The sequence below is a fragment of the Phocoena sinus genome, chromosome 1, assembly GCF_008692025.1.
Source record: "Phocoena sinus isolate mPhoSin1 chromosome 1, mPhoSin1.pri, whole genome shotgun sequence".
NCBI classification, from domain to species: domain Eukaryota; kingdom Metazoa; phylum Chordata; class Mammalia; order Artiodactyla; family Phocoenidae; genus Phocoena; species Phocoena sinus.
In genome coordinates, this window is record NC_045763.1 from 67,249,118 (window position 1) to 67,268,761 (window position 19,644).

Below are 19,644 nucleotides of genomic sequence, written 5' to 3' on the forward strand. Positions count from 1 at the left end.
TTCATTAGCATGACATAGTCCAGAGTTGACTAGATTGGTTTTACTCCATACACGTCCAAGAGGCAATCTATCTGTGTTGTGAAATAACTCACCTCAGGATTTATTGAGCAATGATGTAGACTAGGGAAAAAAGTATGAGGTGCTTTTTTTTTTTTTTGCTAAATCAACCAAGAAAAATTTCCTATCTTTTTTTTCATCTGTTTCCAGAAGCAGATCTGTTATCTGACAGGAACCTCCAATTTGTACTCAGCTTGGCATTATTCTAATACCACCCAGCAAGGGACCCGACTCAGTGGTTTTTTTGACACTACCCCTTTTAGGATCCCTCTTTTGACTTTCACCAACGGAATGTGACTGCCAATCCAAAAATGTACTTCTTTCATGGAATTTAAGACTCAAAAATTTGAGTGGAAACAACTTGGCTCTTCCTCTTTCATCCATACTCCTGGGGAATGCAGCCCTCATTTTTTCACACATAGGACTGATAAGGAAAGTCAAAATGGTCTCCTACTGTGTTTTAGACCTTTCCTTTTTCTTTTTTTCTCTTTAAATAACTGGCTTTCTATAGCTTCCTTCTGTGATTTCTGACATCGATAGTATCACAATTATGATTACTCAAGATTTCTCTTCCTTGAAGTCTCAATTTCTGAAGTCTTTAAGAGCACCAACTTGGTTTTATTACAGCACATTTACTGGTATACTTTTTTTGCGGTACGTGGGCCTCTCACTATTGTGGCCCCTCTTGTTGTGGAACACAGGCTCCGGACGCGCAGACTCAGCGGCCATGGCTCACGGTCCCAGCCGCTCCATGGCATGTGGGATCTTCCCGGACCGGGGCACGAACCCGTGTCCCCTGCATCGGCAGGCGGACTCTCAACCACAGCGCCACCAGGGAAGCCCTACTGGTATACTTTTGAATTATAAGATCCAAGCGTCTTGGCCAGACCAAGACAAAGCCAAGCAAAGCCAAAAGCAGAGCTATCATTGTTAGTTCAAACGGTTTCTGGGACAGGTTAAGGCAGTGTTATCCAACTTGGCCTTAAAGAGTGATGGGTTTATCAGTTCATTCGGCCTGGAATTGGGAGGGCTCTGCCTTCTGTCTGCAAGAACGTGTTGCAGAGTACAAGGCAGGACTTCTTAGAAGTCCTGACCATGGCCAGAAACCCATGGCCCTCTGTAGTTCCTAAGCATCTCTCCCCTTCCCTAACCTATTCCCATCAAGAATCCCTAAACCAAAAAGGATCTTACTTTCTGTTTTCAATAGCTTTGGCTGAAGTGTGAAGGGGACTGTGGTTTAGATTTCTTAGCCTTGTCAAGTTTTTAAAGCACAGCCTGATGCTCCATAAAAGTTATTTTATGAAGATTGAAGCAAAATGATTTGAAAATGAAGATATTATGATAGAAAATAGCCTTCTGATCTTGACTTACACATTCCAAAGAGGTCAGGCTCCCACGCAAGAGAGATGGCAAGAGAATTATATTTCACTTAAGTGCTGTTTACTTTCACTCTCTAGGAGATTCTATAATGGGTGCAGTTGGGCATCTTAACAACTGTGGAAAATAGTGTTTCCAATAATTTCTCAATACAAATTTTCGTTAGGTTAGTTTTACTAGAGTAGTTCATACCAATGTTTCAGGTAACTGGAATTGACTTTCTACTTCTCACAGAATCAGAAGCAAAGAAGTTGGCATCTTTCTAGAGAAGGAGGTTAGCTTTTAATTTATGCTAGACATGGCCAACTACAGGCTTCATCGTATCTCCATCCAGAGTTTTTCCTTTCCCAGTGAGTCAACTGATAGCTTCTAGCATGACATCCAGTCTTTAGCATTCATCTCTCTAAAAATTGATCAGATTATAGATCCTTTGAGTTAGATAAAGGGATATTAGAAGATGTTTTTTCAATCTATCCATGGTTATGAGGCTGGATGCTCTAAATGTATTCTTCAGTTCTCTCATACAGCTTCTACAACATTTGCTCACCCATTTATTTAACAATTTTTACTCAATACCAATTCAAGGCCATGCTCTGTGCTAGGCACACAGTCCAGTGGGAAGCAGGCAAGTTCATGAAACACTGTGGTGAAACTGGAGAAGTTTTCAGAATTCAGCTCGTGAAGAGCTTCATATGCCATTCTAATCTTGAAAATAATGTTGAAAATTCCTGGCAGATAAAATTGGCAATAATGTCATAATACATTTGCATAGAACCTTTATTTTCTAAACTATTTTCTTGTTTTTGATTTCAGTGAATTTTGATGCCTACCCTGTGAAGCAAGGAAAGGGGATCTTTCTGTCTCCTGATTACAGATAAGGAAAAGGAGGCTTATCCAAGATCACTCAGCTAGTGAGAGACAGGGCAGCCATGAGGAACCAGGCTGTGGATTCCTAAATCAAAGACATTTCATCAGTCAGCCTCTGCTTATGCACTTTGAGTGCAGGGAGTGGTATTCCCACTAATGACATGTTTGCTCATGGACATGTGCTGTGTTATCTGGAAGATGACTGGGTCATCTCTCTATCCTTGGCAATGCTCACCACAGTGCCTTCAGCCTAGTCTGTGCTCAGTAAATGACTTTCTGTGTGATGTATTATATACTGTCTGAATTTCAAATCATATGTCTCCTTTATTTTCGTCCTTAGGAAAAAAAAATAAAACGTGAAAAAATCAATGAGGAGAAACTAGCTGACCAACATGTGAGCAGAGATTGGTTTTTTTTTGATGCATTCTTACCATCCTAAACACCTAGGGATGTCCTTCCCATTGCAGGGACTATCAAGGGCATAAGACAGTGTCTGGGCTCTGGTAGGAAGTCACTAATGTTGGTCCTTCTCCACTTCCCACTGTTCCCTCTGCTCTGGAGAAATGAACAGAGGAACAACATCTGACAGGGAGCAGAGACACAGCAAGGAGTAGTCCTGACTCTCTCTTAACCAGCTGGCGAGTCTTGTATCATCTGTTTATTAGACTGAATCAGGACCCAAAGTTACTCGGGCCCCTCCCAGTCATCCCTAGCTCAGAAGATTTTGGTTATCAAACTACAATTCTTAAGTAATAATTTTTTCATTTCTCCATTTTGGTAATTAAAGACATAGAAAAATGCCAAGCAGAGCTGCTGATTTGTCTGAAATAACCAGTATTGACTAGAGAATTCTGTTCCAAAGCAGGGAAACATAATGCTGGTAGTTAGTATGTACAGTCTTGTCACTGGTAAATCTGGAATTTCTGGTAAGCTTTGTGAGCAGTTGAAAATGGTTTTCCAACTTGGTGAGAACTTCGGAGACCATTTAAGAACCATTTAAGATGAAACTTTGGAGCATCTTTTCCAGGAAGCCTTTGAGGCCCTTGCTGTCCAAACATGTCAGATAAAAGTATCAGTGGTTGGACTTCCCTGGTGGCACAGTGGTTGAGAGTCCGCCTGCCGATGCAGGGGCCACGGGTTCGTGTCCCGGTCCGGGAGAATCCCACATGCCACGGAGCGGCCGGGCCCGTGAGCCATGGCTGCTGGGCCTGCGCGTCCGGAGCCTGTGCTCCGCAACGGGATAGGCCACAACAGTGAGAGGCCCGTGTACCGCAAAAAAAAAATATCAGTGGTGTTAGAAGTGTGGTCCCAGGCCAGTAGCATCAGCATCTCCTGGGACTGTGTTAGAAAAACAAATTCTTAGGCCCTACCCCAGACATGTTCATCAGAAACTCTGGGTGGAGCCCTGAAATCTTTGTTGACACAAGCCCTCCAGGTAATTCTGATGCATGCTCAAGTTTGAGAATCCCTGCATCCTATTGACAAACATATATCAAAACTGTCAGCTTATATGTGTGCCTCCATACTGGACTAGAAGTTGAGGGTGGGGACTATTCATTTTTTTATCTACAGCATATACCCACTGTGTGTGTGTCTATATGTGTCCGTGTTTTACAAAAATGGGACTACACAAAATATACTGCTGTAGCCTACTTTTATTTTCCCCTCAACAATATATCATGAACATTCTTTCTTTTGGATACAGATGTTTTGTGATATGGTATTTGATGGCTGATAACCAATCTTATATTGGTTATATCAAAAATTTTAATCCTCTATTATTATAGGACAACATGGAGTTATTTTTTATGAAAAGAATGCATGTGTATACTTAAAAGTCTGTTTAAAAATCGCAGCTCATCCACCACTCCCCACTCCTCATTCTTACCTCTAGAGGCAATCGCTTCTCATCTTCGGATGATATTCTTTACATCCATGTTTTTAAATAACATACATATATGTCTCTGGTGTCTCAACTTTAGACATCTCCTATGAAATTCCTGGGATGGCAGTTGAGAATTTTTCTCTCTCATGTCCCCACACACATTCTTCACCCATTCTCCCAGTATAGCTTTGTCATAATTTTAGTTAAAGCAAAAGTTCAGCATTTAAAACTGTATAAATAATGTTTATTGCAAAGGCAAGAAATAGGCTATGGTTATGTTTCTTTTCCTGAAAAACTTTTTCCGGTGATGTTAATTGCCTTGTATTTTTATTTGCATAGTTTTCTAAACAGTCCATCAGCACTGCCGCGTGCACATCAGTATCTTTCCCTGAGTATTCAAACATATGTTCTCCAGGCCTCTCGCATTGTTGACATTATAGGATCCCCACATCACATTTGTTGTTGCACCTCTGGTTCCCAGATCCTTGTCTTCCTCTTTCTTGGCAAATCCCTCATTTTGCTCTAGGACATCTTCCAGGAGCTCCCTAAGAAAGGGTGATAAGAAAGATGAGTTGCTTTGCATTTTTTTCTAAACAAGTCTTTATTCTACCCTCCTGCTGGACCAATAGTTTGTTAAGAATGGAATTTAGCTGAGAAATCCTTTCCCTGAGAATTTTGGAGGAATTGTGCCATCATTTTCTAGTTGGGAGGTCTGATACTATCTTGATTAGTTTCAGACCTTTTGCTCCTTTGTGCCTGACCTGATTTTTTCTCATTAGAAATTTTAAGCATTTTTCATCATCTCTGGAGTCATGATATTTCAATGTAATATGCTTAAGTGTGGGTCCTTTTAAATGAATTGTGCTAGGCTTCAGTAAGCAGTTTGAATATGCAGATTCTGGTTTGTTCTTACACTCTTGGAAATTTTCTTGAATTATTTCTTTGATAATTTCATCTATTTTTTTCAGTTCTCTTTCTGAAACTTCTGTTAATCTTATATTAGATATGGCTTTGTTTTCTCTCCTTTTCTCTTTGCTTTTCTATTCTGCTTTTGAGCAGGTTTACTTAAATGTATATTCTAATGATTAGGTTTTTGATATTCAGCTATTAAATTTTTCCTTTTCAAGAGTTCTTTTGCATTCTCAGTTTATTTCTGTTCCATAACAACCTGTTCTTTTTTTATGGATGCAGTATCTTTTTTATTTATATCATGTCATTACATTTGTTACGTTTCCTGCACATATTATGTGTGCATATTATTTTTTACCATTTCCTCTTTTTCTGTTTGTTTTGATTTTTGGCTTTCATTTTGGAAGCTTTCCTCAATTTATGGCAATCTTCTGCTGCTGATTTATATTTAAGAATAAAGCAGAGAATGAAAGCTGACTGAAAGTTGTGTGTTGGGTGGTGGGTTTTGTGTTCACTGTAGCTTGGTCTTGCTGATCCAGCTTTTTTGAGGACTCTTAATTTTGTATATGTAGGTTTTACTCTAGGGAGACATGCAGTTTCTTTAGGAAACACCCCACTCTCCTGGGGATATAACCTTGGTTGCTGGGATGCTGAGGATCTTGCCATTCAGTGTGCGTATTTGTGAGTTTTAGCTACCAGGTTTTACCCCCACTTTCCATTGTGCCACTGCTCTCTTTATTTCAGTTACTCTAGATGAGAACTCTGCCTCCCCTCTGAGGGATGAGTAGTCCTCTAACTACTGACTTTGAAGAAATACTCCATCTCTCTTTCAGCCCAGCATTTTGCTTCGACTTTTAGGGTACCTTGGATTCTTAGTCTAACTGTTACTATCCCTACAAATGAAAGTTGCTTAAGTTTTCAGAGCTTCCTTACCACTCTCCATGAAATGCCAACCTCACAAAGGCATCGTAAGGATTGAATGAATTATATATATACAAACACTTTGTGAACTAACGGCAATACATTTCTTTCTTTCTTTTTTTTAACATCTTTATTGGAGTATAATTGCTTTACAATGGTGTGTTAGTTTCTGCTTTATAACAAAGTGAATCAGATATACATATACATATATCCCCATATCTCTTACCTCTTGCGTCTCCCTCCCTCCCACCCTCCCTATCCCACACCTCTAGGTGGTCACAAAGCACAGAGCTGATCTCCCTGTGCTATGAGACTGCTTCCCACTAGCTATCAGTTTTACATTTGGAAATGTATATATATCCATGCCACTCTCTCACTTTGTCCCAGCTTCCTCTTCCCTCTCCCCATGTCCTCAAGTCCATTCTCTATGTCTGCATCTTTACTCCTGTCCTGCCCCTATGTTCTTCAGAACATTTTTATTTTTTTTAGATTCCATATATATGTGTTAGCATACGGTATTTGTTTTTCTCTTTCTGACTTACTTCACTCTGTATGACAGTCTCTAGGTCCATCCACCTCATTACAAATAACTCAATTTCATTTCTTTTTATGGCTGAGTAATATTCCATTGTATATATATGCCACATCTTCTTTTTCCATTCATCTGTCGATGGACACTTAGGTTGCTTCCATGTCCTGGCTATTGTAAATAGAGCTGCAATGAACATTTTGGTACATGACTCTTTTTGAATTATGGTTTTCTCAGGGTATATGCCCAGTAGTGGGATTGCTGAGTTGTATGATAGTTCTATTTTTAGTTTTTTAAGAAGCCTCCATACTGTTCTCCATAGAGGCTGTATCAATTTACATTCCCACCAACAGTGCAAGAGGGTTCCCTTTTCTCCACACCGTCTCCAGCATTTATTGTTTGTAGATTTTTTGATGATGGCCATTCTGACTGGTGTGAGATGATATCTCATTGTAGTTTTGATTTGCAATTCTCTAATGATTAATGATGTTGAGCATTCTATCATGTGTTTGTTGGCAATCTGTATATATTCTTTGGAGAAATGTCTATGTAGGTCTTCTGCCCATTTTTGGATTGGGTTGTTTGTTTTTTTGATATTGAGCTGCATGAGCTGCTTGTGAATTTTAGAGATTTTGACTCTTTGTCAGTTCCTTCATTTGCAAATATTTTCTCCCATTCTGAGGGTTGTCTTTTGGTCTTGTTTATGGTTTCCTTTGCTGTGCAAAAGCTTTGAAGTTTCATTAGGTCCCATTTGTTTATTTTTGTTTTCATTTCCATTTCTCTAGGAGGTGGGTCAAAAACGGATCTTGCTGTGATTTATGTCATAGAGTGTTCTGCCTATGTTTTCCTCTAAGAGTTTTATAGTGTCTGGCCTTACATTTAGGTCTTTAATCCATTTTGAGTTTATTTTTGTGTATGGTGTTAGGGAGTGTTCTAATTTCACTCTTTTACATGTAGCTATCCAGTTTTCCCAGCACCACTTATTGAAGAGGCTTTTTCTCTATTGTGTATTCTTGCCTCCTTTATCAAAAATATGTCCGTGGGTTTATCTCTCAGCTTTCTCTCTTGTTCCATTGATCTATATTTCTGTTTTTGTGCCAGTGCCATACTGTCTTGATTACTGTAGCTTTGTAGTATATTCCGAAGTCAGGGAGCCTGATTCCTCCAGCTCCGTTTTTCTTTCTCAAGATTGCTTTGGCTATTCGGGGTCTTTTGTGTCTCCATACAAATTGTGAAATTTTTTGTTCTAGTTCTGTGAAAAATTCCAGTGGTAATTTGATAGGGATTGCATTGAATCTGTAGATTGCTTTGGGTAGTATAGTCATTTTCACAATGTTGATTCTTCCAATCCAAGAACATGGTATATCTCTCCATCTGTTTGTATCATCTTTAATTTCTTTCATCAGTGTCTTATAGTTTTCTGCATACAAGTCTTTTTTCTCCTTAGGTAGGTTTATTCCTAGCTATTTTATTCTTTCTGTTGCAGTGGTAAATGGGAGTGTTTCCTTAATTTCACTTTCAGATTTTTCATCATTAGTGTATAAGAATGCAAGAGATTTCTGTGCATTAATTTTGTATCCTGCTACTTTACCAATTCATTGATTAGCTCTAGTAGTTTTCTGGTAGCATCATTAAGATTCTCTATGTATAGTATCATGTCATCTGCAAACAGTGACAACTTTACTTCTTCTTTTCCGATTTGGATTCTTTTTATTTCTTTTTCTTCTCTGATTGCTGCAGCTAAAACTTCCAAAATGCAATACACTTCTGCAATAAGGTTGTGACTCCTCTGTGTGGCATTAGCTGAGACCCTGATACTGTTGCACCAGCGGGCCCAATGCTACATTGCTGCAAATTTATATGTTCTACTGCAGTTTACAAAAGTGCTTTTATGTATTCCTGAAGGCAGAGGAGAATGAACCTACCTCTTCGGTGTCTGGAAACTGGTGAGAATTTTTTTTTAAGTCTTCTATAATCTTCAAAATAAACATGGATCTTGCATCTTGCTCCATAAAGTATCTGTTTTAATATAAAAATAATTTCTTAGATCCCTTATCATGGAAAGAAACTGACAATTCAGGAAGATGTACTGTATCTGGGATTTATATACTCCTAGCATGTCAGTAAATATCACTAGGAGTGAACATACCTCTGCTTAAGTTGTATAGAAAGAACTTCTAAGCTATCAGTTCTGAGAAATTTGGTTTCTTCCCTTTCCTAGTTTTTTTTTTTAAATAAATTTATTATTGTTATTTATTTATTTTTGGCTGCATTTGGTCATCTTTGCTGCATGCAGGCTTTTCTCTAGTTGTGGTGACCTCTTCGTTGAGGTGCACCAGCTTCTCATTGCGGTGGCTTCTCTTGTGGAGCATGAGCTCTAGATGCACGGGCTCAGTAGTTGTGTCTCACGGGCTCTAGAATGCAGACTCAGTAGTTGTGGCGCATGGGCTTATTTGCTCCACGGCATGTGGGATCTTCCTTGACCAGGGCTTGAACCCGTGTCCCCTGCATTGGCAGGCGGATTCTTAACCACTGTGCCACCAGGGAAGTCCCCTTTCCTAGTTTTTAAACTTAGATTCAAGATGGCCTGGCAAATTAAAATAGTGTCCTTAGACAGTAAGCCACCCCTGTCTAACAGAAATATGGGGATAGAATGGGATTGATTGTGGGCTGCTGGGAGGGAGTAGCTTATTACAAGTTTGTAAGCATGCTTGTTCCCTATCACTGTACAAACCAATAAAAATTGCCAGGAGAGTGGAGAAGAAAATTAGCAGTGTTTCCATATTACAGGGGAGAAAAGTGGTGACACTGCAAGCAGAAATTATAGGCTATGCTCATTTAAATAAATACAGATAACAAAATATGAACTTGGTTGAATGCAAAAAGTCTATTTTATTTTCTGTGCCTCCACTGTAAGGAATAGCATCCCATATTGATTATTTAAAAATGGAAACACTGGCTACTTCTATGAGATGTTTTAACATGTGCATTTAGCATTTAGCAGTGCTGTGGAATAGTTCTCATAAGTTTCTCCCTTCCTTAATCTCCATCATTCCCTGACTCCCAGCCATCCTAAGTAAATATCCAAATTAAGTGAAAATCATGTTTATGCTTAGCAAACACAGTTTGTTTTTTTTTATTGAAGTACAGTTGATTTACAATAATCTGTTAGTTTCAGGTGTACAGCAAAGTTATTCAGTTATATATTTTTTCCAGATTATTTTCATTATAGGTTATTATGAGATATTCAGTATAATTCCTTGTGTTATACATAAATCCTTTTTATTTATTTTACGTATAGTAGTTTGTATCTGTTATTCCCATACTCTTATTTTATCCCTCCTACCATCCTCCCTTTCCCCTTTGGTAACCATAAGTTTGGTTTCTATGTCTATAAGTCTATTTCTGTTTTGTATGTAGATTCATTGTATTATTTTATAGAGTCTACGTATAAGTGATATAATATAATATTTGTCTTTGTCTGTCTGACTCCCTTCACTTAGTATGATATTGTCTAAGTCCATGCATGAGGCTGCAAATGGCAATGTTTCATTCTTGTTTACAGCTGAGTAATATTCCATTATATATATATATATATATATATATATATATATATATATATATATATATATAATCTTCTTAAACCACTCATCTGTTGATGGGTTGTTTCCATGTCTAGAGTACTGTAAATAGTGGTGTTATGAACATTGGGGTGCATGTATCTTTTCAAATTAGTTTTCACCTTTTCTGGATATATACCCAGGAGTGGGATTGCTGGATCATATAGTAGCTCTATTTTTAGTTTTTTTAAGGAATCTCCATACTGTTCTCCATAGTGGCTGTACCAATTTACATTCCCACCAACAGTGTAGGAGGGTTCCCTTTTCTCCACACCCTTTCCAGCATTTATTATTTGTAGACTTTTGGATGATGGCCATTCTGACCAGTGTGAGTTCATACCTCATTGTGGTTTTGATTTGCATTTCTCTATTAATTAGTGGTGTTGAGCATCTTTTTGTGTGCCTATTGGCCATCTGTATTTCTTCTTTGGAGAAATGTCTATTTAGGTCTTCTGCCCATTTTTTGATTGGGTTGGGTTTTTGTTTTTCTTTTTCTTTTGATATTGAGTTGTATGAGCTGTTTGCATATTTTGGAAATTAAGCCCTTGTTGGTTGCATCGTTTGCAGATATTTTTTCCTGTTTTGTGAGTTGTCTTTTCATTTTGTTGATGGTTTCCTTTGCCGTGCAAAAGCTTTTAAGTTTGGTTAGGTCCTGTTTGTTTATTTTTAGCAAACACAGATTTGATGCAAAGCCTCTAGATCTTTTCAAATGTGTTGATGCCCTTAAGCACTTCCCTCAATTCTATATAGAACTTCTGGAGCTGCCATTGTGTGCTTGTGTGTCTGTTAAAATACACATAATATAAATTAACCATTTTAAAGTGTATAATTCAGTGATGTTTAGTACATTTTCAATGTGCAACCATCACTACTATCTAGTGTCAGATCGTTTGCATCCCACAAAAGGAAAAGCCATACCAATTAAGCAGTTACTGCCTATTAGCCCTTGCCATTCACTCATTAATCTGCTTTCTGTCTCTATGAATTTGCTTATTCTGGTTATTTTATATAAATGGAATCATACAATATGTGGTCTTCTGTATTTGACTTCTTTCACTTAGCATGATATGTTCAAGGTTTGTCCATGTTTTAGCATGTGTCAGTACTTTATTCCTTTTTATGGCGGAATAATATTCCATTGTCTGGATATACCACATTTTATTAATCCATTGATCAGTTGATGAACATTTGAATTGTTTCTACCTTTTGGTTATTGTAAATAGTGCTGCTATGAATATTCTTGTACAAGTCTTTGTTTGAACACTAGTTTTCAATTCTTTTAGGTATATACCTTAGAGTGGAATTGTTGCATCTTATGATGATTCTATGCTTAACTTATTGAGGAATTGCCAAATGGTTTTATACCGTAACTGCACTATTTTACATTTCTTCTAGCAGTATATGAGGGTTTCAATTTCTCTATATCCATGCCAACACTTGTTATTTTTTTCTTTCTTTTTTTTAATAGCTATCATAATCCATGTGAGTTGGCATCCCGTTGTGGTTTGGGTTTGCATTTCCATAATGACTAGTGAGATTGAGCATATTTTCATGTGCTTCTTGGCCATTTACATATCTTCTTTGGAGACATGTCAAATCTTTTGCCCATTTTTAAAATTAGGTTGCCTTTGTGCTGTGAAGTGTTAAGCATAAAACTTGAGAAAAATGGAAGCTACTTGTGGTTATTTTATTAGAAATTATACCACTTGGAAAAGTCTCAAGGATAAATTTTGCTAAGTTCTTTGTCTACTATTCACCAAAAAGTCCCTTTCTCATTTCTTTCCCTTTGATCATTGGTCCCCTGGCTCCATCTGTCAAGAAATAAGGCAATCTTTGATTCCAGCAAATAAATGATGCACTGCAAAACCAAGTCCCACTATTGCACCTGAAGTTTCATCACTGTGGGTTTCCAGGAGTCGGCATTGCCTTCAAAGACAATTGTTAAATGGCCCTGACTTCATTCTTCTTCATTTGCATTAGCAACTGCTGTAAGCAGTAACAAGATAATAACCCAAACCAGCATCCTGTTATTGTTCATTTATTTGATTTAATACATAGAGATGTAGTTTCTTAAAGAGCATTTACTTTTCTTCTTCACATCATCAAAATCATTCTCAATGGAAACATTTAGCCTGATAATGGGGGTGAATTCCTTTTTAGATCCAGTGAATAGGCTGGGGACTCAGAATTTCTAATTTTGTTCAAGCATTTTGGGTAAATGGGTAGGAGAAGGAATGGTAGTAGATTTTACCATGGTTTGGTTAGGCTTCTACAGTCAGGTGAGTAGGAGTAATGTTTGTGACCATTTTATTTGAATATCTTATTTATTAAAGTAAGATCAGAACATCAAAAAATATAACTTAGGAAAGATGGAAGTGGAAATTGAATCTTAGCAGTCAAGATTGGTCATTGTCTTATTTAACCTGTCTCTGTTTTTTTCTTCTTGTCTATAAAATTGTTCTTCATGATACCCCATATCTGCTTTTAGTTCATATTCTCCATAGACTCCTCTAACTATGCAAGACACATAGTGATCAACGATCAGTTATCATTTGAATCTTAGTTCAATTTAATGAGCTGTGCTTTATACTTAAGTTGTCTCTCCCCTGGTGGTTGCCCATGGCAGACTTTGGAGTTTGATAGCTCTTCACTCCTTATTTTACATTTCATCTCTAAGTAATTATACCCTGTGCCCTTAAGCTTCAAAAGCATCAAAATGCTTGAAATTACACAATTAAACTCTTCAGATAACAGTATTAAAACTTTAGGTAAAGATACTCGGGACCAATGATGCTTCATGCTGGAGCCTTTATTCTACATCTTTATTCTCTAAAGACTTCAGGCCAAGGTCTCCCTCTCAGCATGAACAACTGCCATGCTTGTACAAGTTCAGGGGGCCCAGCCTCAAAAAGTACAGTCATTCAGGATATCATTTCGCAAGGGAGCTCTTGCCACCAGCTTTGAGGAAGAAAGCAGAATGATGATCTTGATGTTGACAGTGGTAGTGATAGTAGCAGCGAGCATGTGTTGGACTTCTGGTACAGTGCTAAGCTCCTTATTCTACATCATCCTACTTAATCCTTATCACAACTTCACTAGGTGGGTATCATTACCTTTTCATTTTACAGATGGAAAGACTGAGGCTCAGAAGGTTGTTCAAGGTCACTCAAGTAGTAAAAGGCAGAATAAGTATTGACACGTTGGTTACCCTGACTGAAGCCCTGAAAAGGCAAGCTGGGCAGGTTCTTGAAGGTACCTAGCATGTCTTTAGCATGGCCTCCTGTGGGCAGTGTACCTGACTCTCCCAGTCCGGCTGATCACAGGGCCTCCTGCTTCCTCAGCATCCTGTACATGTAAAGCAGCTGATGTCATCCGTGTAATAATTATCCCCACACTTGTCTCCATCTTCCCGGATTGTGAACTGCTGGAGAACATAGGTGCTGTGTTTTTTACCTCTCTATATTTAGGACACAACACAGAGAAGGAACTCAAAATCTGTGGAATGAGTGGTTGAATTAATGGAAAAAAAAAATGTGTGTGTGAGTGAGCTAATAGGTTATTTCCTGGTCTTTCTCCCAACTCTTCATATAAAATGGGCCCAGCCATCGCCGTAGGTCCCTGGATAAATGATCCTGTTGTTTTTCTCTTTAGTTTCTCCAGTCCCCATTATTTCTTTTTTAGGCTGCACAATTGGCAGTTATATATAAGCGAAGTCAAATCAAACCTTTTAGAATTGTGAATCTCTATCCATTAGTGGGTCTTGAAATTAATTTAGTGGGTAGTAGTCAGCATGTTTTAAAGAAATAAACAGACCAGAAAAGAATACAACTTATCAGCATGCACGGCACATAGAAAGACACAGTATTTGTTTCAGATGGATGGATAAATAGAAGAGTCACTTGTATCAATAGCACTTTTTAAATATCATACATTAAGGCATGTTTTAAGTAGAGCAAATGCCACACTGGCATTTAGGAAAGTGTATTTCAAAATGTTTGACCACTATCTACACTAAGAAAAACATTTTATGTTGTTATTTAGTATATATCTGAGTGTGTGCTAGAATGCTATGTGAAGTATATTGCTTAGTTTGAAATACACCATCCTAAATGACATCCCAATGTGTGACCTGTGACCCAACGTCACTTGTCCTGCTTAAACAGTTCCTAAAGTTTTACATTTACTCAACTTCTGTAAAAATTATGGCCAAGATTTAGGAATTTTTCTCCTAGTGCAATTATTTTAACATTTTCTGATCAAAAATAAAAATACCACAGAGAATTTTAATAGGAAAAACATAGAAAGTTTTGAAAAATTTAATAGTGGAAGCTTAACTTTAAAATTCACAGGATTATTTCATTTTTGTACTCTTCTTTAAACTTGCTCCTCCAAATGTTAACCTAACAGCACTGCTACTTTAGGTAAATTGTGGGGCTCCGTTTGTATCAGTCAATAGCATTAATATGGGATTTAAACTTCAACTTGCTGTGAGGGAGCCAAACTTTGCTGTGGAATGCATTCATGTGCAGAGCTGCCTTGCACAGCTCATTGGAGATAAGACAGGTTTGACTTCACATGCCAAAATTTTGTCACTTTGTCTATTTTCATATTTCTCTATGACTCTGCAGAGACGAGCTTTTTGATCGGTTTAGTAGCAAACTGAAAATGTTCTTTAAAAAATCCAATACTGAAGAATACCCAATCAATACTGCTCTTCCTGAAACAAACATTTGTTGGGTGCTTACTCTGAGCGAGGTAATTATTGGACAATAGGATTACAAAGTGAGCAATACCATTCCTGCTCTAAAGGATCACCTGGTCTATGAGCTTTCCCACTTTAAGACTTGGTTCCATCTTGCCTGGGTCTATGGGTAGACGGAAGGTCCTCCATCTGCCCTCCAGGCCCACTCTATGATCTGCACCTAGCTCTCTGCCCTGGGAGGTCGGCCCATATGGATTGCAGCCAAGGACTCCTTTGCTCTCTGCCCTCTGGTTGGGTTTAGCCAGTGGGTGGCCTGGCAGGAGATCAGAAGGAGGGAGGAGAACGAGGTAGGAGTATTTATTCTCCCAGCTCCCTCCTTGCAAAGTCATGCCAGGCAGCCTCTGTTGCTGTGCCGAAAATCAGAGCTCCTTTCAGGCACTGTCTCCACACAGTTGTTTCTGTCTCTGTGTTCCAGTGACCGCTGCCCCTCCTCTTGTTTCTCCACTGCCCCACTGTTGCCAGGTCTGGGGTACAGCATATCACCATGGTTTCTCTACCCTGCCCACTTCTTTCTAGATCATCCATTCAGCGTTGTGTGCCTTGACAGAGCACCACTTTCACTCTAACGTCTTCCTTTAAAATCTTCCAGTTCTCTTAACTTATGCCTTAGCTAATTTTCTGACAGACACAGTTGAAACAATTTCAGAAGACTTATTTATTTTTATATATGTTTCCAGGGGGCCATCTGATTAATCAATATGGAAAGGTATTTAAAACCACAACCGCTGGTTCCTACAAATATATTTTATCTCTATCTAACACATACTTGAAATGCTCAATAAATACTTGTCATTGTGGGTGATGTTGATCACGACCTATGAAGGGGTCACAGCCTTAGTCGTTAATCACCCAGTTCACTAGGCTTTGTGGCAGGTATCCTGGGAGGAAGACTCCTGTGGAAGAATGAGGGAACTGTCTTGCTAACAAATTTGCCCCCAGCCCCCAATTTGCGAGTTCTAGTTGGGTGTTGTCATCTGTTCTCAGGGAAGAATGAAAGAGTATGGGGTGATAACCTAAACCCTGGCAACAGCAATAACAGAGCCAGTGTCCATTTATTCATTGCCTGCTGTATGCCACACTTTGTATTGGACAGGCATCATACTAGGATCTTTACATTATCATCTTATTTAATCATTGCAATTGCTCTACAAGGTAGCTCATTGTTTTTTTAAACAATATTATTATTTTTAAATAAATTTATTTATTTATTTATGGCTGTGTCGGGTCTTCATTGCTGCGCGCGGGCTTTCTTTAGTTGCGGCGAGCGGGGGCGGTTCTTCGCTGCGGTGCACAGGCTTCTCATTGTGGTGGCTTCTCTTGTTGCAGAGCACGGGCTCTAGGCGCGTGGACTTCAGTAGTTGTGGCACACGGGCTCAGGAGTTGTGACTTGCGGGCTCTAGAGCACAGGCTCAGTAGTTGTGGTGCACGGGCTTAGTTGCTCCGCAGCATGTGGGATCTTCCTGGACCAGGGATCGAACCTGTGTTCCCTTCATTGGCAGGTGGATTCTTAACCACTGTGCCACCAGGGAAGTCCCTACAAGGTAGCTCTTAATTCCATTTTATAGATGGAGAAGCTGAGAGTTGCAGAGGATGAGTGTCTTGTGCAGGATTACACAGCTAGCTTCAGAACTAAGATTTGAACTTAGCCTCATCTAAGTCAGAAGCATTCTTCCCACTATTCCATCTCCCAAAAGCCTCTTTGTTTTTGCCATCAACTTTGCCAAAAGTCTCATTTGCCATCATGTTTGATCTTATCAAAGCTTCAAACATGTTTTAAAAAGCAGGCATTCTATAAATTGCAGAAAAGAAAATCTGATTGGGATCCATTTCTTCCCTCCCAGTGGTAAAAGATTAAAGAGAATGGAATTTGAAGGAGAAGGAGGAGGAATAAATGAACTATATATTAGCAAAGGACTTTGGAAACCCTCAAGTAAATAACAATCAAGCATTGAATTTCCTGCATTTTAGATATTGAGTCATTTGCTCTACAACCCAATGAGGCTTTCTCCTGAACTTGTGTCCTTGGAGAATAAAAGGCTTTACCACTGACCAACTGATTTACTTCTATGTGCTTTTAAAAGAACCCTACCTACCCTTTATTCCCTTGGAAGCAAGAGTTTCCCAGAGTTTCTATGCTAAGATGAGGGAATGGGGTTAAAAGAAAAGAGAAAGCCAAGAAGTCTATCTGAAAACTGTCAGTATCATCTCAATGGGGAGTTGATGTTTTGACTTCAATGAAATAGCAAAAGCAAGCAAGCCAGCTGGTTATAAATTTAATTTGTGAAAATACTACCTGAGGCCTAAAACATTCAACCGTACAGCCATTGATTCTTCTTTCTAGTTAGTTCACTGGGAGCCGTTGCTGTATTTGATATGGTGAACTTCAAATTGTCTTACTTTATCATTTAAATGTTGTATCAGCGGTACCCTGAAAGTAGCTGAGGAGTTGCACACTTAACTGGAAAAAGACAAGAGAGTGTTTTTCACTTCTTTTAGGAACAAATATTCCTTGGTTGACAGGTTTTCCTTGTTAGTGAGGATTGCTATTGTTTCCTATTCTTTTCCAATCCTCCTTTGTTTTCACCATGAAGTTGCATTTCCTCAGTTCTGTGTAAGGCACTGGGAGAGGGTAAATCACGATGTTCCAGATCTACATTCTTTCTGGTCTTTCTTAACCTCAGGGATTATTTTCTTTAACGTAGTTGTTGGAAGGTCAGCTGTTACCTGCCAGAAAATAAAATAACCAATTTTTCATTCCAAGTTAAATAAACATTGAAAAATCAGCATTCTACAGGGACCATTAGGTTATGTATCACTGTAAAATGTTTTATGACTCTTGGTATAAAGAAAGCTCATATAGAAATAAATTGTGTCATAACAAACATTTCTCCCTGTGGTGGTTTGTAATAGCCTTAATATCAAATAAATCTAGATTGAATATTGTTAGTCTCCAGAAAAACTGACCTTCGATTTCAAATAGTTGTTTTAAATCATTGTGATGATGACACTGACTCAGATATAAGGAGATACAAACTTGTATCAACTCCCTAGATCATCTCTTATTTAGAAGAGGAGAGATGTCTCAATGAGCTGAAATTGCTCTGGAGTGACCCACTTTATTTACATATCTGCTTGTTCTGACTACCACTTCACCAAATGAGAATCCAGCACATAGCTCCCCGGGGTTCTTGAGAGAGCAACTCATAGAAATACACAGATTAAAACCCATGAGCAATTATCATTTTACATCTGTAGATTAGAAATTCTCTTAAAAGTATAATAGTCACTGCTGGTACAATATTGGTGAAGCTGCTGAACTCATATCCTATTGGTAGCAATACAGTTGCTTTAAAAAGCATTTTGGCAATACACAGACGTGTCTATATCCTTTAATCCTATATTTACACTTCTGGGAATTTAGCCTAAGGAAATCATTTAGAGGAATAAAAAAAGCTAAGATGTTCATTGCAGAATTTTTTATATTAGTGAACAGTTAGAGACAACTCAAGCACTCAGCAAATTGAGAGTCAGTCAGTTTTTTTAATCTATGTGAATTTAGATACATGAAGTCTAATTGGTGACATAAAATTTTATGATATAGGGCTCAGTGAAAAGATATGATTATGAGGATATGAAGTTATTGTGAGTATATGAAGAAACAGAATTTGGTAAAATGTGTTCAGATTTAGCTTTTAAATTTAATTTTAGTTTTACAGTGTTGTTTTGTGTTCAGCAATAATTAGGATCTAAAAACTACCTAACTCTAAAGATTAATATCAATGAGAAAGATTTTATATTTTTTATTGGAACTTTGCTAAGATATTGTAGCTGTTCAAATGTAAATCTTTGGACCTGAGAGTGTCAAGGATTTGGAAAATTGACATTTAACTGATCAAATTTAAGCAAAAGAGAAACCAAATAGGTAATCAGAAGAGTTAGACATCTTTCCATAATAATGAAATCTTCCATTCTTGTTCCTTTTGGGTTTTTTTTTATATGCTCGTGCCTCGAGTGAGAATCTCTCATCAGATAATTTAGACAGAAGTCATTTTCCTTAACATGTTGCATCAGTGTAGTTTGTGGGGCAAGAACTGAAAAATCCTTATATGAGTGGAGTCAATAGGCTTTGTGGGAAGGCTCTATCCCAAAGAACCACAGGACAGAAAGGGAATATGAAAATATCCCTGCCAGGCTTGAATCAGACCTAAAAGTATCCATGGAAAAAGACCTGTTGGAAATAACCTAAATACCCAACAATAAAGGATTGGTTAAATAAAGCATGTTCTAGTCATACTATGGACTATTAAATGGGCATTGAAAGTAAAGTAGAAAAATATCTGTTAATCAAGTAAATGTCTATAGTAAAGTTATGTGAAAAAAAAGTGAGATAGAAAATTATGAATAAGACATGACTCCAATTTTTACACTCACTCATAAGAAAAAGAAATTAAAGAGATGTAAACTTGTCATAGTGGTCACCTGACTAGTGGGATAGCAGGCAACTAATTCTATATTCATCACATATTCTCCAATTTTTTCTCCCTTGATTAAGAGAAAGTTGTTTGTAAAAATTGTTTCTTGAATTTAATACAGGTGCTTAAATACATAGTGATTGAACTGATGCCTGAAACAATTTTAGAAAGAGGTAATATATAAATTAAAATAAAATGCAATTTTGATTGCATCAATTGACTGAAAGTCCACAGCAGTGTTCAGA

At 38.0% G+C, this 19,644-nt stretch overlaps 1 protein-coding gene across 7 annotated transcripts in view; it reads left to right on the top strand.

Moving 5' to 3' along the window:
• ST6GALNAC3 (ST6 N-acetylgalactosaminide alpha-2,6-sialyltransferase 3) overlaps nucleotides 1–19,644 on the top strand; it is a 595,740-nt gene that overhangs the window by 408,373 nt on the left and 167,723 nt on the right. Inside the window, exon 4 of one of the 7 annotated variants that reach the window (XM_032606615.1) lies at nucleotides 2,248–2,323. The exons of the other annotated variants lie outside the window; for them this stretch is intronic. Coding sequence (XP_032462506.1) covers nucleotides 2,248–2,257 — 10 coding nt within the window. The 3' untranslated portion in view covers nucleotides 2,258–2,323. Of the gene's footprint in view, nucleotides 1–2,247; nucleotides 2,324–19,644 lie in introns of those variants that run through there. 7 annotated transcript variants of the gene reach the window in all.